This window comes from Corvus cornix, chromosome 8 (genome assembly GCF_000738735.6).
Source record: "Corvus cornix cornix isolate S_Up_H32 chromosome 8, ASM73873v5, whole genome shotgun sequence".
Classification (NCBI taxonomy): domain Eukaryota; kingdom Metazoa; phylum Chordata; class Aves; order Passeriformes; family Corvidae; genus Corvus; species Corvus cornix.
Genome location: NC_046338.1, coordinates 30,570,675 through 30,598,519, shown reverse-complemented (window position 1 = coordinate 30,598,519; position 27,845 = coordinate 30,570,675). Strand labels below are relative to the sequence as shown.

The window sequence follows — 27,845 nt, the reverse complement described above, 5'->3', positions numbered from 1 at the left end:
GCTTACTTCACGGCATTAAAAAACTCCCCAGGAGAAGGATCTGGCTTTTTCTGAGCTCGGAGGGCTGCGTGCTCCTTATCTTGGGTGGGAGGAGACCCAAGTGATGGGAAAGGTGACCCTCAGGATGCCGAGGGCAGCGTGAATCCCCCGGGAGCCGAGCGAGCGGCCAGCGTGGGGCGGAGGAGCGGAGGCTGCCCTTTGCCCACTGGCCCATGTGGAAGTGGACTTTGGAAGTGGCAACAGGGAGCAGACGCAGGGCCCCGGCGGCCTCTGAGCAGGTGTGTGTGGCTGCTGCAGGGGGAGGATGGTGGTGGGAACCCCTGGCCAAAAACTGGGTGGGGGGGGGGGCCCGTGGTGGGACTGAAATAATGGGTGCCTGGATGTTTGTGCCTGGGGGCTATTTAGGGCAAGGGTTTGCCTGGATGGCACCTAGAAGGGCACAAACCGAGCCACCTCTGTTCAGACCCGAGTGTCTTCCAGTCCTGAAGTTACCCCTAAGTGCCTTAGACCTTGAGTGGGAGGAGTGAGGAGGGGTTCAGGAGGAGATCTGGCCATCTCCCTGCACTGGGGAGGCCTGCAGTGGTTGGGGGCACTTTGGGTACTGATGCTGCAAGAGGAAAGGTGGGGGGCTTGAGGGTGACATCCCCCGGGAGCTGGGGCTTCACCCATGTGCTACCCGGGGCTCCCCTCGGGATTTCCTCTTCTTCATGGGACTGTTGTAACTAAATCTAAATGTATAATTAAATATAACTAAATTTATAGCTAGATACAACTAAATTCCGCTTGGAATTCTTGCTGGAGCTGAAAGGCAGGAGGAAACCCCTGTTTCCACCCCATCCTGTAGCTCACAAGAACAAACCTCCGTTTCCCCCTGCTTGCTCATTTCTTTGAGCAAAACTCCTTGTCCTGCTCATGGCTTTGCCCCTTCCCTTCCTGCATATCAAACGGGGTTTCAGTGCTGTCTCACAGAGGTGAGGGGTATTTCTCACCCTCTCACAGCTTGAGGGGGCTCTGAGTGCTGGGGCTTTGCAGCTGGGAGTGCAGGAGGGCCCCACCTGGGTATAGGGGGGCTTTCTAAGGAAGGGAGGGGCAAATTTTGTAGCAGGGCCTGTAGCAATAGGACAAGGGGTGATGGTTTTAAATGGAAAGAGAGATTTAGGTTAGGTGTTGGGAAGAAATTCTTTCCTGTGAGGGTGGTGAGGCCCTGGCACAGGTTGCCCAGGGAAACTCCTTATCCCTGGAAATGTTCAGCATCAGGCTGGACAGGGCTTGGAGCACCCTGGTCTAGTGGAAGGTGTCCCTGCCCATGGCAGGGGGTTGGAACCAGATGATTTTCAAAGTTCCTTCCAACCCGAACCATTCTGAGATTCTTGTTCTGGGAAGAGCTGGATGTCTGTTGCTTTCAAAGGCAGATCATTTCATCCTGGTGTTTTAAGGGGAGCTTCAAGTTAAGGAAGATGTAGAGATGACTTTTCCTTGCCTCTGGGCATTTTGGAAAGGATCCTGGGTTTCCAGCATGCTCCTGAAAAGCAGAGACTAGCTGGCAACGAGCTTCAAAGGGGGCTTTGCGGGGGTTGAAAAGCTGCTGATCCAACACACTGTGACTTATCATTTGCAGGCCACTAAAGCCATTTGGGGCTTAAGCTCCCCAAAAACAGAGAGGATTTTGCTGGCAAGCCTGTGATGGAGCCCTGGGCCCCCGTCCAGCCGCCCCAGCCCCGGGAGAGGCCGGCAGCCCGGGGGCCATGGGCAGAGGGGCTCCACGGCCCCCCGGCACCGCTCCGGCGGCAGCTCCTGCGCGCAGGGCAGGCTCCTCGCCCCGGCTCCTGGCACGGGAGCCACCTCCCCGGCTACGCCCGGGACGAGGGCCACCACCCCCGGGGTGACACCCGCCGACCGGCGTCCCGCGCCGAGCGCTGCGACAGCGGCTACCCCAGCCAGCCCGGCTCCAGGTGAGAGCTGCTCCTGCTGAGCCCTCTTCTTGGAAACCTGCTTAAAATAAGAACTGCCCATTGCACTGCTCACGGGTCCTGCCCCTGTGGCTGCACAGGGACACGGCATGTCAGCGGGTGATGTCCAGCTATTCAAGCAGCCCATGACTTCTGTATTTAAGGCTGTGTAGCATTTGCAGCTCTGATTTCTTCTTAAAACTGTGACTTCTGTGGTTGCTGTTTGACAAGCTCCGTCTCAGTCCCGAGGTGCCTTTTTCTTACAGATTTGATTAAATGCAGTTCTTTTTTCCTAAGTGCAAGGTGAACAATAAAAATACAAGTGGTAATATAGGAGCAAGAGGCAGCCTGCAAGCTCAGCTGCTGAAACAGTGGAGAGTGGACGGATAAAATGTGGGCTGCAGGATGCTCTCAGTGCTGAGAAAGAGCTTCGAGCGCTCCAGCAAATCTGGGCTGATTTGCCTGAGTTATTGCCCTCAGTGAATGATGGAGTCAGCACGTGGGGTTTTGTGCTGAGGTCGTACGATGCAGATGGGATATTAGGAAGTAAATTTTCTCTCTGAGGCTGGTGAAGCTCTGGCACAGGTTGCCCAGAGAAGCTGCCCCTGGATCCCTGGAAGTGTTCAAGGCTAGGTTAGACACAGGGGCTTGGAGCACCCTGGGATAGTGGAAGATGTCCCTGCCCATGGCAGGGGTTGAAATGAGATGACCATTAAAGGTCCCTTCCAACCCAAAGCATTCTTGGATTCTATAAAACTGGGCATCACCTGAAGCTGCAGTGCACAGCTTTCTCATAGCTGGGGATGGGGAAGCATCCAGACCTTCTCCTGCTCCTTCCAGCTGTGATGCTGGACCAGTTTCTGGCCCTGCCACAGAGCAGGGGACCTTGTAGGTACAAATATGCTGTTAGTGAGGATCTTGTTATTTTTCTAAGTCCGTGAGAGACTTTTCTCTCTCACAGAAGAGGTAGCAGGGAATGTAAACAACCAAGCCACCTGCAACCTTGGAAAGTCTTGTTTATGGTATAGTAGAAAATATTTTGATAATGGATGTTTTAGGATTTTGGCCAATCACCCCAAGGGGTGGCTGGTCCTTTGTCCAATTAGACTATGAAGAAAAAAGTCTATAAAAGAGTTTGTAAGATAATTAAATAAATCAATCTTGCTGCACAATTCCTGCCTGCTGGATCTTCTTCTCCTCCTCCTCCCTATAGCTGCGGGACAAGGTGATATACCGTAGGAACCAGGCCTGCCGTAATAGGACCTGGCTTTATTTCCATCACCTTTTCTGCCTCCAAAGGTCCTGAGCAGGAGGGACCCTAGATGTGACCCCGGGCCGTGCAGAGGTGCCCCTCCTTCCCCAGATCAGTGTGTTGTGTTGTTTTCCAGGCAAGGCTATGAAGACCCCCCCTGGCAGTACCCAGCAGCTGGCTACGGGGATGGCTACCCCTACCAAAGCCACCAGTGGCAGCCGGTGGCGTGGCAGGATGACAGAGGTATGGGCTCATCCTGTGGCTCTGGGGATGGAGGCAGCTTGTGGGAGAAGTGATGCTTTCTCCAGGATGGGTTCTTCTCCCACATATCCAGGGCTTTCTCCTGCCCACACCCCTGGGTGGTGGTGCTCTGTGCAGCACTGCCTCCCTGCTTGCGTTTAGGAAGCGTGAGCAGGAGCCAGGTGTACCCAAGGGGTGTTTGGTCTTCCTTTCCATGGCTAAAAACCTGTGTCATTCCTGGTTCCAGCCTGAGTTTGATGGTGCTGTGTGAGTAGGGCGGCCAGGGCCTCCTCCTTGCTCTTTCTGGGCTGAACAGAAGGGGAGGGAGGGAAGAGAAAAGGACATCAGTGCTGTGTTGGTAAATGTGTCCAGGGCGTTACCACATCTCCAGTGTGCTGGGATAATTTGGAAGCAAACTGGCTGGGCATGGCAAATTGCCTGACTCACGGCTTTTCCTTTGCACCCTCGTTGTTGCTCTGGAGGGATAATGCTGAATCTTGATTCTCTCTAGACCTGAGACAGCGAGAGTCTTACGGCAAGAGTTACCGGGATCAGCACTACTACAGGGGCTACCACCCCAACCTGGCCACGGGCCCCCCAGGGCAGGACAGGTAAAGCTGGGAAGTCTGGGCAACCTCGTGAAACCCCCTGCTGCTAAATTAGCCGGTTGGTGGGTGGTTCAAAAACCTCAGACCTTCAGCGTGTCTCCCTTTGCTCCCACCTGCAGGACCCAGACCTACAGCTCCTGTGAGGAGAGCTACATCTCCACTGCCAGGAGGGAAGGGACAGGGGAAGGAACCCTCAGCAGTGACTCAGGGGAGGCTGGTGGCCAGCCCAAAGAGGTAACCTCGAGGTGGGCAGGGGTGGAGGACAGGAATCTCTCAGAGGTTTAGGAACAGTCCATATGTCCCTCTCCAGGCTCCTCTCCACATAACAAGGAACAGAACAAGAGGAAACAGCCTTAAGTTGTGCCAGGGAAGGTTTCGATTGGACACTAGGAAAAGTTTTTTCAACAAAAGGGTTGTCAAACCCTGGCATAGGCTGCCCAGGGAGGTAGTAGAGGCACTGGGGGGATTTTAAAGACATGTAGATGTGGTAGCTGGGGACGTGGTTTAGTGGTGAGCATGGCAGTGCTGGGTTAATGGTTGGACTCAATCCTAGAGGGCTTTTCCAACGTTAATGATCCCATGATTCCATGATTTCACCCTTCCTAGGGAGCTGACAGCTGTGTGTCACTGTCAGCTCTGTCCCCCAAGTCATGCTCTATCACTCTTTTGTCCTGATTGCTGGGTTTTGCCAAGAGAAAATTAAAAGATCAGATCAAAGCTGCTCTGTTGATTTTGCTCCTGGGTGATGCTTTTTTGGGTTTCCAAGCCCCATCTCCTTGGCTGTGTTGAGGAGCTCACATCAGGGCTAGGAAAGCTGTCAGACTACATCAGCTGTGGCTGATGTAAATTATTTTTCTAAGCTGTTGGGTGAACCCAAGCTGGTGCAGGGCGTGAGCTGCTTGGGTGGGAATTGGCTGTGCTGTTCCTGCTGGGCACTTTCCTGGAGCAGCAGAGCCTTCCCCACTGCCTGGGAGCAGGAAAGCAGCAGTGTCCCTGGTTTTTGAGCCAGGTTTGTGTGCTTCCCTTCCCCACAGCCCTCAGGCCAGCCCAGCCTGCTCCTGCAGTACCACGAGTCAGGACTCAGCTCCAGCAGCCATGAGCTCAGCCAGTACATCCGTGATGGTGCCGACCACTACGACCCTGTGCTTCCAGGGTCCTGGAACGTGGGACAAACAGGTGAGGTGTGATGGGGGGCTCTGACAAGGGGGAAGCGAGGGAATAAATGGCTGCTGGTAGGATATTGGCTGTCTCTCAGCTTGGTCTTCTCCTGGAGGAGGTTGTGCAGGCACAAGGCATGACTGGGGGGCTGTGGGGTGGGTGAATGTTCCAGAGGCTCTGCCTGGGCAGGTGTAGGAGCTGCTGGGCACATCTGCTGCTTTGGGGGACAATTCTTGTGCTGAGGGGTCAGTGGAGGGCTACTTAAGTTGGGAGACAAGGTTGGGACTTGGTCAAGTCCTCCACAGTGGATGTGGTGTGGGATCAGTGTGAGGGGCTCACAGTGGCCTGTGTGTCATTGCAGGGGGGCCCTCGATGTCCACCCCGACCCCAGCAGTGCCCCTCAAGTTCCCAGAGCTGCACACTGCGCTGTGCTTCGGAGCCAGCGGCCACCTGGTGCTGGCGTGTCCCCAGCGCCCTGCCGAGGGACGGCCACCCCGTGTGGAGCTGCACAGCCTGGAGGTAGGACACAGCTGGCCCTCCAGCCCCCTTGGTCCCCTCCCTGGAGTGGCTCCTCCTGCCTTGTGGGGTGCAAACATGGTTCATAACCCAAGCAGCCTCCTCAGCAGCCTTCCCGTTCCTTGCTCCCGTCTTCTCTCCATCCCTCGTGGACTCTTGAGTCTCCACGGTGCCAGCCTGTGCCTGGGCATTGCTTTCAGCCTTCAGCTCCGTAACCCTTGGTGCCTGTGACCTGCTCACAGTGATCCCTTCTCATGGGGACAGATGTGTCTGTACCTCTCCAGAGGACAGCTCCACTCATCTTCCTGAGCTGCTCCCGTACAGAGGCCACATCCATCCCCCGAGTCTACCACAGCACGCCAGTCTCCTATTTCACCTCCAGAAGGAGGCAGGTGCCATCTCAGCAGACATTTCTCTGCTGGACCTTAGCCCTGGAGTCCATGTGATAGTTCAGGGACTGTGCTCTGCCCCTTAAGACAGCCCAGGGTTCACTGGCACTGTTGAGCCCTTGGCCAAGGCACTGGCTTTCAAACAGCCCAGCTGGGACTGGTGTGATTGCTGGAGTCCAGCTGCTGAATTTACTTTTCTTTTTCAGGCAATCCTTCATGGCACAGAAGAGCTGGAGGAGCTGCAAGCCTTCCCAGGGCCCCTGGCCAGGTATGGCAGCACAGCAGGTCCAGGAGCTGTGTCCTCCTGGCTGTCTCCTTTTCAAGAAGACGTAAGCTCAAGGCAGACTCTGGTTTTGAGGTGTCTGCAAAGGCCATGTCTAAGTTCAGGTTGGGAGCCCAGCCCCTTTGATGCAGTGTGGGTTGGTTTGGGCTGTAGGACACAGGTTTTTTTTGAATATTCATAGGATGTGGGTTTAGTGTGGTTTGTACATCTGACCCTGTTTCGTACTCATTTTGTCCCAGAAAAATGATTTTTTTGGGCTTCTTTGGATGTCTAAAGCCCTGGGTCAACCTGTGGTTTAGCTTCTCCTAAGGTTTTTGTCTGAGCCTGAGAAGGCTGAGCCACAGCAGGGTCAGACCCAGTACGTACCTTCACCCAGTGTGAGCCTGGGGATGAATCAGGGTGTGGTGGACCAGGTTGTCCCTGTTTCATCCTGGTGCAACCAGGACATCTTCAAAGCAGGGAGAGAAAAGGAAAAAGCACTCACTGAGCAGAAGAGCTGTGTATACACAGAGGCTGGGTGGGAGATCTGGAGCTCCCCCTGTGCTCTGCTCTCGTGAGCAGAGAGTCTCCACCTGGAGTGCTGCAAGCTGTTCTGGTGCCACCAGCATAAGAAGGACATGGAACTGTTGGAGCAAGTCCAGAGGAGGATAAAGGGGCTGGAGCAACTTCCCTATGGAGACAGGCCGAGGAAGCTGGGGCTGGAGAAGAGGAGGCTGTGTGGAGAGATCACAGCACTTCCCAGTATCTGAAAGGGCTACAAGGAAGCCAGAGAGGGTCTCATTGCCAGGACTGTAGTGACAGGACGAAGGGGAATGAGTGCAGATGGAAAGAGGGGAAATTTAGGTTAGATTTATGGACAAAATGCTTCCCTGTGAGGGTAGCAAGGCCTCAGGTTTCCCAGACAAGCGGTGGATACCCCATCCCTGGAAGTTTTCAAGGCCAAACTGGACAGAGCTTGGTCTAGAGGAAGGTGTCTCTGCCCATGGCAGAGGGGGTTGGACTAGATGAGCTTTAGGCTCCCTTTTAACCCCCAGACCATTGTATGACTCCGGGTTACCGCTCGTACCAAGGGGTGCATCGGGAATCTCCGTATAAGAGGCTGGAATGACCGAGCCAGGATCGACACCTCCATCTGCAGTCTCTTCTCTCTCCTGTCTCATCCACTCTTTCTTTCTAACTGTATGGTTATTTTATTGTATGGCAGTGGTTCTGCCTGGCTTGCACATAGCTTAGGGGTTTCTGTTTCGGTCCCAAAGGGAGGTGACCCTCCGCTCTGCCTCCACAACAGATTGTGCCTGCTTCTGCAGCCTTGGACATCCACAGATGTAATGGCAGCACAGCAAATCCAAGCAGTTTCTTTGCAGATGGATGGAGGAGAGTATTATCAGGAGGGCAAAGAGTGGGTTTGAAATGTACTTTGCATCCCTGAAACACAGAAATCTTCCAAGAGTCACTACAAATTTGAGTGTGTTTGAACTTAAGAGTAGTCATTGGTACTGGGGATCATCTTTCCTCCAGCTCTTGCTTGGAATCTTTGGCATCCCCATCAGTGAACCTGGGGACTGAGCCTCAGTGATGTCCTGGATTGCTTTGCCTTGGGTTTTTTTGATGCCTCTTTGTGCTGCTGTAGGGAAGATCTGCACAAGGTGGATGTGATGACGTTTTGCCAGCAGAAGATAACCACAGGCTGTGATCTCTCAACACAGAGGGGCAGAGATTCCTCTCTCCTCTGGAAACTCCTGGTCCTCCTCTGCCGGCAGAATGGGGTAGGTATCCCATGGAGGGGGATGACCCTTTTGACCTCAGAAATGAAACAAGTAATACGTCCCTTAGGTGCCTCTTGATCTAGTTGCTATTTCTGGGGAGGAGGGGTGTACCTTTTAAGAGAATCCCATTCCCATGCCACTGTCCATCAGTTTGATGCTGCCTGGATGTCTGGAGCAAATCCTTCTCCGTGACTGCTTTTTGTCCTTGGGAGCTACCAGCAGCCCAATGGTAGGGGTTCCCAAGGGTGGACTGGTGCCACCTCCACCGAGGAGCCAGCACTTACACTTAAAAGGGGGCCATTCCCTCAATCTGCTGGAATCCACCCAGCCCAGTCTGTAGCTGCTTGTTGGAAGCAGGTGGACAAGGCCGTCAGAGGGAGCATTGGGAAGGTCTCGCTGACTGTGCTGAACCCCTTTCCTTCCAAACCCGCGTGCTGGTGGCCACAGCCGGTCCCGCAGGGGGATGTGCTGGGAGGAGGATACAGGAGTGAGAAGGGTGCGGACTGGCCGTGCCGCCAGCCTTTGCTCCTGGGGCGGCCTCCACGCGCCTCCTTCCTTCCCCTCCCCAGTCCATGGTGGGCTCGGACACGGCGGAGCTGCTGATGCAGGACTGCAGGCGCCAGGACAAGTACAAGAGGCAGGACCCTGCGATGGGCCTGACGGACGACGAGTGGGCGTCGCGCCAGCCGGGCACGCTGGACCTCATCACCGGGGAGGTCCCTCCCGTCGTGGAGACACAGGCACAGATAGTGGAGAAGTTCACCAAGCTCCTCTACTATGGCAGGAAGAAAGTAAGTGGTGAGTGGGATCTGGGACATGGGGCTGAAGGTTTTTTCCTTGGACCTGTGGGCCTCTTCAGGCAGGTTTTAGAGGGAAGGGTGGTCGAGAAGTGGCTTGTGGTTGTGGGATCAACGCTCCAAGCTGTGTCTGTACGACAGGGCTTATGGCAGTGATTTCCCACCACTGGGAGCTGGGATGGGGGACCCAATGAAGATGAGATGCAGAGGCTTTTACTGGCACTTGTACCACGTTTAGTTTCACAGAGTCCTGGAATGGTTCGGGACCTTAAAGGTCATCTTGTTCCAAACCCATCTGCAGCTATGTGATCTCACAGGATACCTCAGGCACAAGGAGAAGAGAGGAGGGTTGGATGCAGAGCAGCTTGGGTGCCCAGACTGGGAACCCACGGCATGGAGAGCTAACAGGCAGCACAGACCTGGAAATCTAGGAGACACCACATTGCTCTGAAGGTCCAAGTTCTTGTAAATTTTCAAGATAGAAAGACAAAGGGACTTGGAAGAGATTTGAACATGGAAAAGATTTTTGGAGGATGCTTCTTAAAGCCAGAGCAGTTATTGGGCTCTTTTACGAGCTGGGGAAACAGAGGAGCAGAGGAGGTGGGGAAGCAGAGTTGGTGCTAACCCTATTTCTTCTCCCCCTCTACTGCAGGAGGCTCTGGTCTGGGCCATGAGAAACCAGCTGTGGGGCCATGCCCTGTTCCTCTCTAGCAAGATGGACCCTCGGACATACAGCTGGGTCCTCACCGGGTAAGTTGGAGAAGCTAAAGCAAGGTATGATGTTCCATGGCTGGCTTTCCAAGCCTTCTATCCCCTTCAGTGCCCCCTGATCTGGAAAAGAGCATTGATTCCAGCTGGAGCCCTTCCAGAGGGGGCAAAGGGGACAGAGGGCATCCATCCAGATAGGCCTGAGTCATTTAGGCTTCCCAACAGGACAGGAGAAACCAAGTGGGGGGCTGGAAAGCAGGAGGAAAGCCATTCCCTGGAGATGCAGGGTTAATTTATTCTGAGTCTTTGGCTTTGCCCATGCTGCCCTAGCAAAGAGAGCCTCGGGGCAGGGGCAGCTGAGCCATCTTCCCTGTGACCCAGCCCCGTCTCAGCTGTTCATCCCACTCTATGAGTGTTTTCTGGAGGAATTTAATGTACTTAGTCTGGATTGGGCTGATCCCTTCAGAGAGAGTTAAGCAGAAATTTTCTGTCTTTTGGAACTCAAATCCTTTTAAGGAGGTTTTATGCAGTGTTGTCCTGGAGACCTGCCTGCTCTGAAGGTAATACAGATCCTCATCCGCAGGGGCTGATGATCCTCTCTGACTCCTATTTACAAGGACAGGGAGTGATAGGACAGGGCGGAATGGCTGGAGATGAAGGAGGGTAGATTTGGATTAGATACTAGAAAAAGATTCTTCCCTCTGACGGTGCTGAGGCCCTGGCACAGGGTGTCCAGAGAAGCTGTGGCTGCCCCATCCCTGGAAGTGTCCACAGCCAGGTTGGACAGGGCGTGGAGCAACCTGGGATAGTGGGAGGTGTCCCTGCCTGTGGAAGGAGGCTTGGACTAGAAGGTGGCTTCCAGCTCAATCCATTCTTGGATTCTCTGGGAAACCCCTCAAGGCATCAGTTTCCTGGGGCATTTGGGATGTGCTCTGGGAGGTGAATGAAGGTTTGGGGTACTGCTCTGCAGCCCTTCTCTGCTGTGTCCTCACAGGTTCACCAGCACACTGGCTACCAATGACCCACTGCAGACCCTCTTCCAGCTCATGTCAGGAAGGATCCCTCAGGCAGCACTGGTCCGTGAGCAAGAGGCTGGCCCTGCCATGTGTTCCCCTGTGCTGTCACCTGCCTGTGACACCCGCCTTTAGTGACCATCTCTGCTCACCTTTGCTCTCCTCATCTCCCTCCAGTGCTGCGGGGATGCCACGTGGGGGGACTGGAGGCCCCACCTGGCTGTGATGTTGTCCAACAAGGTTGGAGACACGGAGCTCAACCAGCGAGCCATCGTCACCATGGGAGACACTTTGGGTGAGCTGAGAGCAGTGGGAGCAGCTGGAACAGGGGCAGGCACTGCAGTGGCACCGTGCTGGGGGTGGTGCTGGGATGGCTGTGCCCATGCCCCCGGAGCTGCAGTGCCTGCGGGATGGCAGGGGTGAGGTGCCGGTGGATCCTCAGATGGATCGGGCTCAGGCACATCCATTAGCTGCTCTCGTGGAGACAGCTGGAGCAGCTGGGCCCAGGGAAGGTGTAGGTGACTGCAGGGACTGAGCCTTGCTCCCAGTGGTGGGATTTTATGCCAGTAATGGCACCTGCAAGAGTTGGAGCTGGCCCTGCTTGGGCTCCCCTAGTTCTACCACTGAACTGAAACGTCCCAAAACAAAAAGCAGCAATTGGGGAAAACGGACAAAAAACAGGGACAAGGGAGGGATCAGGGTCTGTGTGGGCAGGAAAGTGAGGCAGTTGGGTTTGGGTTTTTGCGTGAGCTTGAGGGCCTCCAAAGCAAAGCTGCCCACGTGGTGATGTCTCAGGACTAAGGGTTTGTCTTTTTCCTGCCATGCAGCCAGCAAAGGAGCAGTCGAAGCAGCTCATTTCTGCTACCTGATGGCAGATATTCCTTTTGGTTACTTCGGAGCAAAGGCAGATCGCATGGCCCTGCTGGGCAGCAGCCGCCGGTGAGCGAGCACTGGAGGCTGGGGTTCTTGCCAGAGTCCCCTGTCCCACGTTTTCCCCATCCCTGGGATCTCACTTTTATGCAAAAGCAACCCCTGTTTGGGGTTTTTCCTGCTGCCAATGTGTGCTCTGTGTGGAGCTGCTTGCGGAGGGAGCTCTGGTCACTGACCCTGCTCCTCTCCTCTGCAGCCAGGCCTTTTCCCAGTTTGCCAGGACAGAGGCCATCCAGAGGATGGAAATCTTCGAGTACTGCCAGCAGCTGCGACAGCCCGAATCCTTCCTGCTCCCCTTCCAGGTAGTGGATATGCTCAACTACATCTTGTGCAGCAGCTCAGACTTGCCCAAAAACATGCACCCGTCTCCCTGAAGCCTGGAATTCAAGCTGTTCCTGAGGCTTGTCCCCTTACTGGGCTTTGGGAATCATGGGGAAGTTGCCTTGGCCAAGGGATTCAGGCAGGGAAGATTTTGGGGTGCACAGTGTGTCTGACCAGTGGTTGCTCAGGTCTCACTGCCTTCCTGCTCTCTGGTGAGCTTTTCCTATTGCAAAGCAGCACCCAGCTGTTGCTGCCTTGGGCACCATGGATTTGGATGTATATATCCCTGGAAGTGTTCAAGGCCAGGCTGGATGGGGCTTGGAACGACCTGGCCTAGTGGAAGGTGTCCCTGCCCATGGCAGGGGGGTGGATCAAGATGAGCTTTAGTGTCCCTTCCAACCTGAACCATCCTGGGATTCTGTGAAGCTGCCGTGCTCCTCCCTGCCTGGTTCAAGGAGGGGGGGCTGGATGCCTCCATAGGGATGGGTGGAAGTGGCCCCTGGCTGCAGGTGACCTCTGGGTGCTGAGGCACACGCTCCAGGGTGCTCCGAGTCACGCTGGGGCGACGTGCCACGGCATAGGGCACCCACAGACTTACCCATCTCCCTGCTCCCACCTGTGGCTGCTCTGCTTCCCTCTCCCAAGGTGTACAAGCTGCTCTACGCCTCCCGCCTGGCCGACCATGGGCTGCCAGCCCAGGCCCTGCAGTACTGCGAGCACATCGGCACCGCGCTCCTGCGCCGGGACCCGGCCGCGCACCCCGTCCTGGCCCAGCAGGTGGTGAGGGTGAGTCTGGGCCTCCTGCATCCCAAGCAGGGCCTGACACCTGCTCAGGACCTGCTGGGGTGGGAAGCATCCTCAGGGTTTCCCGTGGGTGGGAGTGGTTGGCAGCTCTGAGCAGCCCCCCAGGGTTTGCTGCCAAGTACAGCAAAGCCAACACCTCCACAGGGTTTCTAATCCCTGTGGATTTAGGGTAGGAAACAAAGGTGTTATGCTGCCTGCCAAGTAGGAGCAGAGTTATTTGGAAGCAAAGGATGTTTTTAAGTCTGGAGGGGGTTTCTGAACTTCTAAATGTCACCGACTTAAGAAGCACATTTCCCCTCCAGCACACCATCTACAATTTTCTGTACCTCCTGAGGGGTGTGTTTTGGGGTGACAGTGAGAGGGAGCATGGCCCAGCTTCTAGCACCAAGTGCAGCCCCTCTTCTGCCTGAGGAGGGGCCTGGGGCAGAGAGGGGTGAAGCAAAGTGTCCCAGGTCCCCCAGGAAGGCTGGGCTCTCACGAGGAGAGGGCAGTGCTGAGGTTGCTTGTCGCCTTCCTCCAGCCTTTAGGACCAGGTTGGACGGGGCTTTGAGCAGCCTGGCCTAGTGGAAGGTGTGCCTGCAAGTGGCAGGGGGGTTGGAGCAAGATGAGCTTTAGGGTCCCTTCCAACCCCAAACCATTCTTTGATTCTATGAGAGGGGCTAAAGCCATGGTGCTGTGAGGTGAGGGGCAGCAAGATGCCTGTCTGAAGTGGGTGCTGCTGAGTTCACCCAAAATTTGGCTGGCGCTGCTTCCTCACCCCGTCACTGAAGCCTATTTACTGTCTAACAGCCTCTCAGATCTGCTGTTCTGCTGGGGATAATGCTTCTCCTGGGAGAAAACACTTTCATCTGGAAAACTAGTGCATTCGTAGATGCTCTTGTCTTTGATGTTCTAGACTGTGTTACAAATTATGATACACATTAGTGTTTGATTAAGACTTCCCCTCTTTTGAAGCTGGGGACGATCTACAACCAGGTGCTGGTTCATTAATACTGGATCAAAGTGCACATTAGCTTTTGGATTAAACATTCCCCCCGTTTAGGAGTAATCACGCTTATAATTTCCTTTTTCCTGTGATTGATTTAGGACGAGCATAGGTGTGTTTGTAGAGAGGTGGGACAGTGGGTCTGTAGGTAGTGCAGGCTCCTGGCTGGCCGCTGGGTTACATTTCTCTCGTGGCCAGCCCCAGTCCCACACTGGCATCCAGCTGTCTTGCTGTAAACTCAAGTGTGTTTTGTGCTGGTTTGGAGTTTGTTTTTGAAAGGTTCAGGAACAGAAAGAAATGGCTGCTGGGGACTGGTACAGGGAGGATAGCTGAGTCTTGTGTGGCTGAGCTGCACAGTCACCTCTGGGTGGCTTTTGGCAGCCCTCAAGGTGGCAGCCTCATAGCAAAGCTAAGTGAGGATAAGTGAGCATGAAGTATCCAGGGGAAACTGGAGAAATCCCCAAGAACCCTAGAATGGTTTGGGTTGGAAGGGACCTCAGAGATCATCTTGTTCCAACTCCCCTGCCGTGGGGGACACCTTGCACTAGATCAAGGTGCTGGTGGGCTGATACCAGCGAGAGAAAATTCAGTAAAGACGTGGAAAAAGAGTGGTGCTTTGAGTGCCATCTCCCCTCACCCAGCTGTCCTAAAACTGGATCCTTGTCTAAACAACTCCTCCAGACAGGGAGTTAGCTCTGCAGGGAGCCCTGCATCTCACCTCAGACTCCTGGGTCGCCCTGGAGGAGACTTGCTCTGCTGATGGGAGCTGAAGCCCCAGGACACCGAGGCAGCTGCAGCCAGGGCAGCACAGCCCCCTCTTCTGCAGGAGAAATCAAACACACAGCAGCAATACTGCAGAGAGGGACCTGGGGGAGATAGTGGAGCATGGAAAAAATACTGAGCAGCAGCATAACAAGATGCTGTTACAAAAGAAAAAAAATAACCCACCCGTGTTACAGTGTTATTCTGGGTTGTGAGAGCACAGCTGGCATATCTGAGACAAGGAGATGATAATCCCCCCATGCTGGGGTCTCAGGGGTCTTGGCTGGGGCCTGTTTGTGCTGCTGCATGTGGAGACAGGGCTAAATTGGAGCAAGCATGGGAGTGGAGAGCTGGGGTGATAAGAGATTGAGGGGAAAATGACCTGTGAAGAAGGCCTCAGGGTTATTTCTTCTAGGCAAGATAGGGTGGGGGAGAAAGGGGTATGAGGGATGTGATAACAGCCCTCCAGCACGCAGGAGGCTGCTCGTGGGGGATGCTGCCTGGCTCTTCTCACGGCTTCCACGGGAGCAGGCATAGAGAGGCTTAATTTGCAGCAGGGAAGATTTCACTCAGGTAGTGAGAAAAAACTTTTTAGCTCTAAGGACGTCAAGCATCAGGACAAGCCTGGGAGGCTGCAAAATCTTCTCAGAGATTTGTAAATGCAGATCAGACAAACACCAGCTCCCATCCGTCCTCATGGGGTAGGTGAGGAGCTGATGAACTGTCCTGGGAGCTGGGCTCTTTCCAGGCTCCTGGTGGGGTGTCCTGCACACCTGCCAGTGCCCCAGGATGGCTGTAGGGTGGGATTGAAGGCACTCCTTTTCCTCAGCCGGGAGAAAGGAGGGTGACAGTTACCTGTCTCCTTGGTGTGAGGAGCATCTGTGACACAGGTATTTTGGCATCTCTGTGGAGGTGCTGAGCCAGCCCTGCTGAGACTGCGGGGCACGGGATGGGCCGGCACCTCTGGCAGTGTGGGAGAGGGAACAAATCCTGCACGAGAGGCTGCTGCTCTTTTACTCCCCATTACAAAGCTCTTTTACCCCCCATTACAAAGTGATGCTGTTTCCCCGAGCCCGTGTGCCCAGCCAGGTGTGAGGGATCCCTGTGGGTCTGACCCTGCTGTCCCTGCAGCTGGCCGAGCGGCTGAAGCTCTCCGACCCTCTGCTCCTGGAGATGCCGGAGCAGGACCAGGAGCTGGAGCCCGACTGGCTGGACCAGCTCCGAGCCTGCTGCCGGGAGTGGGAGGTAAGGAGGGGCGAGGATGCAGTGGGACAGCTGCTCTGTATGGTGGTTTGTCTGCAGGAGCATCCTCCTGCTCTTCCCTGAACCCGAGGGGATGGAGGTTCAAAAGCTGTTGTACTTCTTTGCCTTGTGAGCTCCGAGATGTGGTCTCTGCAGATTCTAGTGGCAGCAAGTGCCTGAGGGCTGCAGAGCTTCACACAGGGCAAAACACTCCTTGTTTTGGCTCCGGGAGGGCAGGCAGGGGCTGGTGGGTGAGCGATGGTCTCCCTTTGCAGGGAGGACATGGCAGAGGTCACTGGTGCGTGTCCTCTTGGGTCTTTTAACTGTGGTCTGGTGCTCGGATTAATGCCCTTCATTCAGATTTCACATCTGCTTTTGGTTTTGTGGTCTTTTCCATCTCGTTTCCCCTCCTGCCTGCCCTCAGGGGTGCTGCAGCTCCTCTCACTTGCTGGGAAAGAGCTGTGTCCGTGCTGGTGTGGGTCTCTCCTGCAGCCTGGGGTGGGCTGTGAGCCTCAGATCCACGAGCACTGTGCTTTCCTTTGCATTGCCTTCGTGGTTCCCTTAGTCTTTGTCCTGTGCTATCCTTTTTCCTCTCCATTTTACTCTGTTTTCCCTCTGCAGGTGGAAGATGCTCTTCCTCCAGAGGCGGCACCCGCTCAGCTCGAGCTGCCCTGTGCTGTTCTACCCATGGCAGGTAAATAAAACAAAGCAGCAGGTTGTGGTCACCACAGCGGGCTTCTCCCTGGGTGGAATTGTGCTGCCGTGGGCTGGGAAGCAGCTTCCCCCTCCCTGGAGTTTTTACCAGCAGCAGCTCCTTGCATCCCCCCCAGAACTCGGAGCTGCTGCTCCTGCCGGGATGCATCCCTCAGGCATGGGCTGCAAAGCGAGGGCTTGGTGCTCTGTCCTCGTACAAAGGCTGAGTAATTGGGCCTAATTACCACAGCTCCGGGGGTCCCTCAGGGTGCCGTGGGAGGAGAGGAGGAGCTGGGGGTGGGTGCTGGATGAGCCTCGCAGCTGAGCCTCAGGGGAGACGGCCCCGTTCCCAGGCAGTCCTCCGAGGGTGCAAATTGGAGCCGAACTAAAGGGATTTCACGCTTACAGAGCAAAGGATTCGGGAAGGAGCCCGTCCTGCCGTGTGCCAGGCTGCAGGATGCCTGTGGCTGAAGACCCAGCATTTCTCCTTCCCTGCTGCCTCTTTGATCCCTTTGCTTCGCCCTTTGGGGACCCCAAGAGTCCCCTCCAGTGCCAACCCACCCAGAGGGCCCAGAAACACAAGATGAGGGACACAGCCATCCCCTGGTGTCCAGGGAAGAGCAGGGGAGCTTTTCTTTCCCAGCTGGGCAGGCATCCATTGGGATGTCCCATTGAGGAGAAGTCAGGCTCTGGTGACACACCGGTGTTCCTTCACATCCACCTCCACCAGCAGGACGCTCCCACACAGTCCCCTGCTCCTTGGATCTGGCTTTCTGCTGGCAATGCTGGCACTGAAGTGTGGAGAACAGAGGCTGATGCAGACAGGATGAAACACAACTAATTCCTTCAAGCCGTTTCTTCCTATCAGCTTTCCCTGCTGCTGCCAAATTCCTTTTCAAAGAGCTCTGCCAGGCAGTAAAAAGGATCATCAATCCTGATTGCCTTCTGCTGCCATCAGGGCTGAGACTGTGATCTTCCTTCCCTGGAAGGAAGTTGCAGGTGTGATGATCCCATTGCCTTGGCTTCTCCGAGCAGCCAGGTCTGCTCTGTGTGGTCTCCGCAGCTCGCCTTCCCTATGCTTGGCCCTTTTCTTCGTTCTGAAGGCTGTCCAGAGTCACCACCTGAGGGACCTGCATGCAGAGAAAGCTGGCTTGGTGCTGAATCCATCCATCTTGGAAAGATAAAGGCCAAAGCAGGTGCCAAGCTGGGATCCACACGGTCCTCCTTCTCCATCCTTACAACTTGGGCTGTCCTCCCTGACTTGTTCCAGCTGAGCTTGCCAGGCAGCATGAATTTGAGCATCCATCCTCCTCCCTGTGGATCTCGAACATCTCCAGGCCATGTGGGAGCAGCTCACAGGTGTGAAGCCAACCCTGAGTGGGCTGCAGGTGATGCTGGCAGCAAAGCAAAAGGTTTGGTAGCACTGCATCAGGAGGTGCCATAGTCCTTCCTGATGGGATCTGGGTCCTGCCTGCCCCGTCTCGCAGCAATGGGAGAGGAATTTCTCAGTGCCCAGTGTTTCTGGCAGGAGGCTGCCAAGCTGGAATAAGCAGGACACACACCTGGGACCAAGGTGTGTGTTAAAACAAATCCCACTCGCTCATCCTGCCTTTCAAACAAAAAAAATCCCAACCCTGAATAAATCTGCCTAAAGCGAGGAACTCATCCGTGGGTGCTGCTGTGGAACAGGAATGAAGGCTGCCTGGCGAATCTTTCCTGCTCAGGGTGTGCAGCAGGAGTGGGGGAAAAGGCTGGAGGCCTCAGACTCCTTTGAGCTGCTGGTGCATGCTGCTTGTGGGCTCTTTGCTTCCATAGCATTCCCCTCCTGAGTTCATTTATAACATCAGGCACATTCCCAGGATTTAAAATTTTTTTTCGCCCCTATCTTTCCCATCCCACCTTCCTTGAAACCTCTGGAAGGCTCCTATTGCTTTACTGTGTCCTACCTCCTCCCTTGCCTGGTCTCTGGAGCCTTTCCTCATTCCCCCAGCTCCTGCTGCTGTGCAGTGGAAAAGGGGAGAAATCTGAGCAACAGCCTGCTAGAATTATAAACACTATAAAAATTGTAAACTCCTGAGGTGTGGGGTTGGTGGTTTTTTTTTTTTTTCAGATGGAGAGCCTGGCAATGACATCCCCCAGAGTGAAGACTACCAGTATGACCAGTGGTTTGAGCCTGTGCCACCCCAGGCACGTAGCTCCCAGGAGGGCGTGTCCCTCTGGTCCCCAGCACCTGCTCAGGTCGTGGCACCGCCGCTGCCCAGCGTTGGGAGAGAGCTGCAGCCCCCTGTGCCTGGCCAAGGGACACGTGTCCCTCCAGGAGGGGATTCTGCTGAGCCCCCTCCGCAGCCGGTGCTGCTGGCAGGTAAGAGCTACAGCCTTGTTTCTCTGCAAAAATCACAGAATCCCAGGATGGTTTGTGTTGGGAAAGGATGTTAAAGATCATCTCCTTCCAACCCCCTGCTGCAGGCAGGGACACCTCCCACTGTCCCAGGCTGCTCCAAGCCTCATCCAGCCTGGCCTTGGGCAATTCCAGGGATCCAGGGGCAGCCACAGCTTCTCTGGGCACCCTGTGCCAGGGCCTGCCCACCCTCACAGGGAGGAATTTCTTTCTTAGAAGTCGCCTTTGAGATGCACCAGTTCAGCCTCACCACTTACTCCCTGGTGCTAGCAGGGACAGGAACCAGAACGGCCTTTTGCAGCTCTTGGGGGACATTTTGGCCACCACATGGGTGGCTGTGCTCTGGAGAGGGGCATGGTAGAAGCTCTGGAAATACCTCTGATGGATACATCCGGAGCTCCTCAGATCAAACCTTGACTGTGTCCTTCCCTCTGCTCCACAGGAGAAGCTGGGGAGCCCTGGGGTGCCAGGCTGTCCCCTGGAGAGCTGCAGCCAGCCCTCCCAGAAGAGCAGGTGAGTCAGAGGAGCCAGGGAGACCATCCCAGTGAGGGTCCTGGCTGGATTTGGGACATGTTGAGCCATCCTTCCATGTGTGGAACTCACATGGAATCCCCCCATTGTGGTGCCAGTTGTTCCCTTGGGCGAAAGCTGTATCCTGCTGTGGGTGCTCTTGCTCCCCAGCTGCTGTGTAAGGCATGTGGGGGTCCCTGGGGGTGCTTTCCATGACTCGTGGTGTTGAGCAGTCCCAGGGGCACTCTGACCATGCTGGGTGCAGCTCCTCTGGGAACAGCACGTGGCAGCTTCGCTGTCTGATGCCAGGAGGAGTTACCCACGAGGATCCGGACGGTCTCGGAGACCTCCACAGTCTCCCTGGGGGACAGCCGGCCCTCCTTGGACAGCGCAGATGAGGACGCTGCGCAAGAGCTGGCGGAGGCCGTGAAGCCAGAGGAGGACAAGGTGAACATGCCAGAGTCATCATGAGCCTCAGGCACTGAGCCTGCCTATTCTCTGATGCCAGCCCTGCCCCTGGAAAAATGGTGCCCACTCCCAGCAGGCACCTGGGGGACGCTGGCATCCATCCACCCCTTCTTATCCCTTTCCACTCCTTTCCTCCACTTCCCAGAGCTCTGGATTCAGGTGGTTTGGCTGGTTTCGGTCGAAACCCACCAAGGAGACTTCTCCCAAAGCTGAGTCTGAGACAGACCCAGACTCTCTCACATCAGGACCACAGGTAGGGGACAAAAAGCCATCGTGTCCCTGGTGACACGCAGGGTGCAGCTGTGAGAACGGGCGACACATCTCCCCATCACCCACTGCTTCTCCCTCTGTCCTCATGCAGGGGCCGTGGCCGTTCTCTGTGGGGACAGAGTGGGACTGGGAGCCCTTTTAGCCTGGAAGTGAATCCTTGATAAATAATAACTCTAAATTCACAAAGCCTCTTTGATCCATGAGGTCATCCAAGCCCTCAGCAAACTCTGCAGGGATCGCTTGCCCTCCGCTGGAGCGGAACGCAGCAGCTGTGAGCGGCAGTGCTGTGGCAGGTTTTAGGAGATGCAGGGAAGGGAAAACCTCTTTAATTGGAAGTGCAGCAGTGAAGGGGAAGCAGCCACACGTGGTTATCCCAGACCTGGCCAACTCTTCAGGGTGTCACATCCCTGGTGGTGGGGCTTGGAATGAGAACCTCCCCTGGAAATTTCTTCCCGGTTGAGAATGACCTACAGTCCCAGAGCAAGAAATGTTGGGATATTCTTCTAAAACAAGCAGGAGATGGAGAACGGAAGGGGACCTTGGCCCGTCACGCTGTACCCAGGCTTGGTGTCCAGCCTCCTGCCTAATTTTGAACTCTCAGGCTGGTTTAGCTTTGTGCCAGGGTTGCTTGCCCTGACCCTGTAGCCCCTCCTTAGCCATGTTTCCTGCAGCTCCTGAGGTACCTCTCCAGCAGGACAGGTGCAGAAGGGGTACCCCAAAAGCCTGGTGTGGTGTCTGGTGCAGAGGTCATCTCCCCACAAAAGGAGCTTCTGCTCTAAACGGGTGGATGTGATTTCAGGAGCAGACGTCGCCACCCCCACCCGATGCCCCTCTCCCAGCTGGCACAAACCCCGTCGCTCAGCCTCTCGCCAGAAATCCCGGTAAATACCGCACGGGTCCCCTCACCTCTCTCCCCCATCAGCCTTTTACAAGTTTCTCCTCTTAATTTTAAGTTGGCTTTTGTTTTTGATTGCTGGCCCTAGGAGGAACGCAGGCTGAAAGTACCTCTGCTGTTAGTCCCGTGCCTGCAGAGGTGAAAGGCTCATGGGAGGAGGATAGAAGGCAGTCAGCAGGACAGCAGGTGAGGAGAGGAGGGAAGCGTATCCGAGTGTGATGGGGGTGTCCAGGACACCGCTCTGCTCGGGGTGGCTCTGAAACTGGGGTGTGTCTGTCAAGTTTCTTTCTCTTCAGTCCTTCAAGACCGGCTACCCTGGACCTCTCCCACCATTGGCTTCAATCCCTCTCTTCAACCCAGCCCAGGTGTCTCAGGTGAGAGCATTTTCCTGAGGGGGTGGTGCTGCACTGGGCTGGGGGTGGCTCCTGACTTTGGGGGAGGAGCTGTCTCCTGGATTTTGGAGTGGTGCCAGATTTCAGGTGATCTGCTGCGGGCAGGGGGATTTAGGTGATACCAGTCCTGGGTATAAGGGTTATTGTACGAAAATCAATTGTGGGAGAACAGTGATGGGGGGGGGGGGGGGGGTGTGATGAATGAGCGAAATGGAGGAAGGATGCTTGTGGTTGCATCCTGATGATGGCAAATCAACACTTTGGGGTACAGCCCGTTGTTTACACCACCTCTCTCTCTGTTTTCCAGGTTGCTGCCCGACCCACCCAACCCAGGCTGCTTTCCCAGCATCGCTACCCCAAGCCACTGTGAGGTGGTGGGTGGGGACAGCAGAGACCAATTGATGGAAGTTTTTTTTTTAACCAAAACGGTGTCTGTGGTTACTTCAGATGGGGTGGCAGAGTCTGGGCCTGCTTGGTGAGGGGTGTTGTAAAATAAGGGGGAGGTTTCTGGGTTTCAAAGTCAATAAATGGGGAGGGTGTGGAGCTGGGATGGGGCTGAACAGTTTGGCCACCCAGGTGGGACCCCAGGCCTCTACCTTCCTCCTTCATAAAAATTAGATCTGGTTTGTATAACTCGTTGTCATCCCTTATGTATAGTTCCTGAAGCCCTGTCTAATCTTTCTTTGATAATATTTAAATATTTATACACACATACTTTAATCAAGTCCTCTCTCAGCTGCCTCTTCACTCACTCAACCTTTCCTCATAAGCGAAATGCTCCTTAATGATCTTTGTTGCCCTCTGCTGGGCCCCAGGGTCGGGGTTTTAAACTCAGGATTAAACAGGGGTGGGAGTGGAGCATTAAGGTGTCAGGTTTGGGGTTGTAAAGTCAGTAATGAATAGGGGTAGGGGTGGAATATTAAGGTGTCAGGTTTGGGGTTGTAAAGTCAGTAATGAATAGGGGTAGGGGTGGAATATTAAGGTGTCAGGTTTGGGGTTGTAAAGTCAGTAATGAATAGGGGTAGGGGTGGAATATTGGGGTGTCTGGGGAAGGTGGGGGGGGTGGGGGCAATGGAAAAGAAAAAGTGTCCGGGGGAGAGTAGTCTGAATTGGGTTATGGGGCGCTGCCCCACCTCACCCATTGGACTCAGCGCGCCGGCCGTGAGTCTGTCTCAAAGCGCCGCGGGGCCACGAGCATCCGCCGGGCTCCGCGGGGGAACCGCCGCGGCTTCTCCTGCCCGGGCCGGCCCGCGCGGCGCCCCCCCTTGCTGGTGGCTCACTCGCCCGTCGCGGGCGGGGCCCTGCTGGGGCCGCGGGCGGCCCTTCCCTCAGACCTTCCCCGAGGCGGGCCGCGGGTGACGCGCACCCCGTGCGTGGCCTCGGCAGTGAGCTTCCCCCGGACGCCTGCGAACGCGCCCCGGCCGCTATATACGGCCTCGCTAGGGCTGCTGCTTTTAGCTCACGGTGAGAAGCGGCGCTACCCAGCGTGCACTGCGCTATATGCAGATTAGAAGCCGCCCATTGGTCGGGAGAGGGGCTGGGGGCGTGTCCCCCGTGTGAAGGGTAAAGCGCGGCCGCCCGGCCTGGGGTAGGAGGTGTGGCTGCGGCCGCTCGCGGCGCCGGTGCGGTGGGGCTGATACGTGCCCGTGGCAAGCCGAGGGGTCTCGATCTAGATCTGAAGGACTGAGGGGCTAAAACTTGCCTGTGATGGGCTGTGGGATGGGGAGCCCCCCACTCGTGGCGGACTGTAGGGTTCGGGCCTGTGCGCCCAATCTGGGGTCCAAGCCCTGTTGGTGGCAGGCTGTGGGGCTGGACTGGGGACGGGCTCTGGGGCCGAGTCCAGGCTGCCCTGGGCAGCTCCAGGGAGGTGCTGTGGGGGCCGGCGGTAGTGGTGAGTGTGTGGATGGCTTTAAACACCCCCCCCCCCCGCCCCCCACAGTTCAGGGACTGATGCCTTTTAATAATACCAGGGTATCACGGCCGACACAAACTCAGGGCACCTGCCTGGGCAGATACAGGTGCCCTCACCTGGCTGTCCCTTCCTCCAGGGCTGCTCGGCTCCCAGGACGGCAGAGCTGGAAGTGACTGGCCGAGCCCAGGATGCTGCACTGGGGTGAGTCTGGCTGACAGCAGCACACAATTCCAGCGCGTTTCCTGAGGATGGGCTCCTAATTCTGAGATGTTTCTGCCTCTGTGGGTGCAGGGAGAGGGACCTCCACGTTGCTGGACGTCCTCACAGCCCTGTGTGCATCCACACACCTTTAAGTCCCTCAGGCCCAGCTACACGACGCTTTGGGCAGCTCTTTGGGGGGGGTCACTATGTTGCTTTTTGGCCTGGCAGAGGCTTTTTGCTGCCCCACAGTCGGGGCTTAAAGGGGTGTGAGTGTGCAAATCTCTCACCTCAGGCATTAGACATCCTGCTCTTCTAAGACTGAACATGGTCTATCATGTTACTCAGGCAATTTCTTTTTCAGAGGAAAATGATAAATACAGGGGACTTCTTGCTTGTGGAAGTTGCAGATCTGGCAAATAATTTTAGAAATAAATCCTGTGATTTTAGGATGGCTCCCCAGATTTTTGGTTTCTGACTCTACACTTCGTCCCCCTGAGGTTGTAAGGTGTCAAATAGCAAAACTTTTCTGAAGCAAAGTGTGCTGCAAATCCCCTTAGACTCAGTGTGCAGCTATGTGCACGGGGTACAGGAGGTTCTTTGCTTGCCTGTTGCACTCTTGATACCACGTTTGGAGATCAAGGGTCATGGGAGAGTTTAGAGGCTGAATCAGCCTTACCTGATGCACCTGAGCTGGGGATCAACATCAGGTAAAGAGCTAAAAAGAAAACCAGTGTTTGGCTTCTTCCACCAGGGAGGTTGCTTCATTTTTGGCGAGAGGTGATTTTCCATTAGCTACTTTCTGTACATGGGGATGTGGAGGTAGGGCAGCTGTCTACTTGGACTGGGAGGGCTGAAGGAACTGAGTTTTCCTGTGGGGTTTTGGATTTTTCAGAGGTTGGGAATATCCTGGGGAACCTGGGTATGTGGAAAGTTTGCCTGTGAGTTGCTTTCTTGTGGCCTCCCAGTGAACTCCAGGTAAACTGGGACTAAGACTCTCTTTTCCTTCTCCATCCTCTCCTGAGAGCAGTGGGAATGCATTAACCTGATGCTAATCGTTAGCGTGACTGATGGGAGCAATTAGGGTCTGTAATTGAGATCCAGTCTCTGCATGTGGAGTGCTGTAGTGCAGCCTGGGGAAGCTCTCTGCTAAACACCCTGCGCTGTGATGCTTCCAGGAAGCCCTGGGGTGCTCCTAAATGCTACTGCCCTTGGAGGGAGTTGTGTGTGTTCCCTGCACTGGGCTAACTCTACCTGAAACAGCAATTTAATCCAGATTTACAGCCCTGTTTTGCTGCATGTTGCTTCCTCCAACAGCATCCCCATGCTCAGGGTTGCTGAGAGGAGGCACTGCCGTGCCCGCCGTTGCAGTTTGGACATCTTTGTTTCCAGTCTCATGTGGGTCCCTCTGGGCATGGCAAGGCCACGCTCATTTAGAGCAGTTATTTATTAAAAGAAGGGCTGGGTGATGACCCTGTCTCCCGTCCCTTCAGCTCCTGGTGACATCAGTGATACAGCTGGTCTTGCGAGGTCACTCATTTCCCTTCGTTTAATGATCTGCTGGCGAAAACGAGCTTCCCTTGCTCGCTGGAGTGTCACTGGGACATGAATATTGATGAAACCTCGGTGGTCCTGTGGTGCTGTCACAGCATGGAGGGCTCATTTGGAGCCGCCAGGCAGTGCGGGGAACTCTGTGATGGAGCGATAATAAAGTGTGGCTGAACTCTGCTCCGAGGTGCCGCTCGACACTTGGAGCTTGCAGGCTCCTGGTGCAGCAGCAAGAGGCTGGGCTGGCGTTTTCCAAAGCAGGGACACAGCATGGGATCGTGAACAAGGGAGGGATCCATCCCTCAAACATCCACAGGGGTGCTGCAGGTATGGGAGAGTTTGTTGGCTGCAGCGTCAGGTGGCAAATGGTGTGGTTAATGGAACCTAAACATTTTCCGAGGGGGAACTGGGACGAGGGCAGATGCAATGCAATGTCTCTTGAAATGGTCATTTTGGGCTGATGGTATGGAAATCACTATAAGAAATGGGATGTAGCTGTAATAGACATACAAGGGAAGAGCATGATTTTAAATTTGCAGACTTCATTAATCCATGTGAGTCCCTTCCAGCTTCTGCTATCCTGTGTAAAAAGTCAAGGTGACAGCTGAGCCCCTGTAAACAATACCATTTTTTTCTTTGAAAAATAAGATATTTTACATGCTAATTTGGAATATATCACACAGTATGCTGTGCCTTCAACAAGGGTGTATTTAATATATGTGCTTGAATGGCAGAGAGAACCCCAGGTCTTGCTCTGAACCCTTACGTAGCTCCTGCAGTGAGAGTCCAAGGCCAAGATGTATGGGGTAGGTGATTGGTGGCCTTTATTTTCCTAACTGTGGAGAAGGAGCTTCTTCACTCTTGGTGTAATGCAGATCTGACCTGCTTTTGCTTAGAGCAGTATCTTCCCTTCCTGCCTCAGGTGTTCTCTGGCTAGAGAGGTTGCAGGAGAGCCCTTCTGCAGGGATTTCTGCTGGATCAAGGCCATAGGATGTTGGCAGTGTCTCGTTTTAGTAATGGACATTAAAAGACACACATTATCCCTCAAAACCTTTGTATACCAGCACCTGTAGGAGCTGCCCCTTGCTGATCAGGTTTTTGCACCATGTTACATTGCTGTGCAGCCCCTTGCTGCACTGGGGGACTGTTCCAAGCATGGCCTTTCTTGCAGGTCCTGCCAGATGTGGCACAACTGAGCTCATTTAGATTTTAAAAAAAGAGTGGATAGTGTGTGGTCTCCAAGCCAATGGTCAGTGCCAGCTGTTGTGTCTCAGCAGTGTGGAAAACCTGTAGTAGAAAGGCTACTGGGCTGCCTTTGGAAAGGGTGCACATGGAAACAGATACAGTTGGAGTCGATAGTCTTAGAGGTCTTTTCCAACCTTAATGATTCTAGGATTCGTACTTCCTCATCTTTGCTAGGGCACACTGGAGATTCTCACCCCCCTGAGGAGTTTAGGAAAGACTGACCCATTAAATCCTTTGAGAGCTCGTGGCCATGCACCAGTGTTTCTGGAGCATAATCCTTATGAGTAAGAAGTAGGAGGGGCTGTGAACCCTGAGGGACCTGTGCCACTGCTCTAGGAGATTTAAGGGTCTGAATAGTACCTTGAGGAGTGGATTATATTCATGGCAGCGGGGGGAAGGAAACAAAAAGAAATTATTATGCTTTTGGCAGTGTAGGGTAGAAGCATCACCTTTCCTGACATGTTTGTCTTGAGCAGAGATGGTATCTATCCAGTGGTAAGGATGAAGAGAAGTTCCATGCTGTCTGGTGTTAATTACAAAGGGAAAAACCACACGAAAATCAGACGAAATTGAATCCCACTGCATTTGATATTCCCAGAGTTGAAGGCCTCAGTGCATCTCATTAGTTTAAAACCCCTGATGGAGAGAGCTGAGCTTCGAACGGGAAAATTGATATGACATTGAGACCTGGGAGAGGATTAGTTGCCTGCCTCAGAACTTGTCCAGAGGAGTTGAACATGCAAATGCTCCCAGAGAGCAGCTCCCTGCGAGAAGGATGCTGGCTAATTAAGGCCCCTGGGACCACGCAGTTGCAGCGAGGGAGGGATAAGGTCTGTGTGTCTGAGAAGTCCTTCCGCTGCATTCTCTCTGTGGGGGAAATAATGCCTGGGCAGTACAGATGAGCCCAAAGCTTTGAGTGTGCTTGACTGCTGGTGACAGAGATGTTCTGTTCCACCTCTCAGTGGGATTTGCAGGTGCAGGGTACGGCGTTCTTGGACTGACAAATTGGCTTATCTGGCAAAGGTGTCTGTGGAAGGTGTGTGGCTGAGACACGAGCCTGGGTTTGGCCCACAGGGTACTTGAGTTTTTGTGGCAGAGAGTTTGGTTCCATTTTGTGACCCTGCAGCAGTGCTGAAGGCCCAAACACACCTGGGTGCTGCAACCCGCTGTCTTTAGTGGTATGAAAATTGCAACACCGAGGCAATGTGTATAGAAAGGGGTCACTGCTTTTCTAGTGCTCGAGCTGGTAGGAGGTGTTTGCCGGGGAGTGCAGGCCCTGGGATGTACTGTGCCTGTCAGTTTGTACCTCTGCTTTGGGCCCTGCTGGGTTTCCTGTTCTGATAAAGTGTTCTGTAACAGCTGTGTGCGGAGAGAGGCTGTTTCCCATTTTCTCCTGCAAACCCCAGCTGTGCTATGTGCACTCTTAGGCAAGGTGCTAATGATGGAGAATCCATGACTTGGCAGCACACCGGGGTTTTCAGCTTCTGAAAACAAAATGTGCTGGTGGACTGGCTGTGATCTCTGTGGCAGGTGGAGCTTGCAGACCATACCAGCTTCTGTGCTTCTTGTGTACTCAGAGGGCTGTTTCTAGCT

At 54.6% G+C, this 27,845-nt stretch overlaps 1 protein-coding gene and 1 long non-coding RNA gene across 7 annotated transcripts in view; both read left to right on the top strand.

Annotated features, from left to right (window-relative positions):
* Nucleotides 1–236: 236 nt before the first annotated feature.
* Nucleotides 237–21,842, top strand: LOC104693639 (protein transport protein Sec16B). The gene is made up of 26 exons (XM_039556562.1): nt 237–278; nt 1,619–1,952; nt 3,338–3,444; nt 3,953–4,052; nt 4,169–4,283; nt 5,084–5,225; nt 5,569–5,726; nt 6,319–6,380; nt 8,026–8,161; nt 8,731–8,952; nt 9,611–9,708; nt 10,661–10,742; nt 10,857–10,974; nt 11,507–11,618; nt 11,806–11,911; nt 12,576–12,716; nt 15,613–15,726; nt 16,345–16,417; nt 18,527–18,778; nt 19,257–19,327; nt 19,634–19,771; nt 19,938–20,045; nt 20,862–20,943; nt 21,046–21,143; nt 21,254–21,331; nt 21,657–21,842. The coding sequence occupies exons 2-26, from the start codon at nt 1,684–1,686 to the stop codon at nt 21,717–21,719; spliced, it is 3,045 nt and encodes a 1,014-aa protein (XP_039412496.1). The 5' UTR covers nt 237–278; nt 1,619–1,683; the 3' UTR covers nt 21,720–21,842.
* Nucleotides 21,843–22,906: 1,064 nt separating this feature from the next.
* Nucleotides 22,907–27,845, top strand: part of LOC104693587 — a 93,957-nt gene continuing 89,018 nt past the window's right edge. For 4 of the 6 annotated variants that reach the window (XR_752564.4, XR_752561.4, XR_002047055.3 and 1 more), the window contains exon 1: nt 22,989–23,462. This is a non-coding gene — a long non-coding RNA (uncharacterized LOC104693587). Of the gene's footprint in view, nt 22,938–22,988; nt 23,463–27,845 lie in introns of those variants that run through there. The other 2 variants (XR_005602510.1, XR_005602509.1) reach the window with 1 other exon arrangement.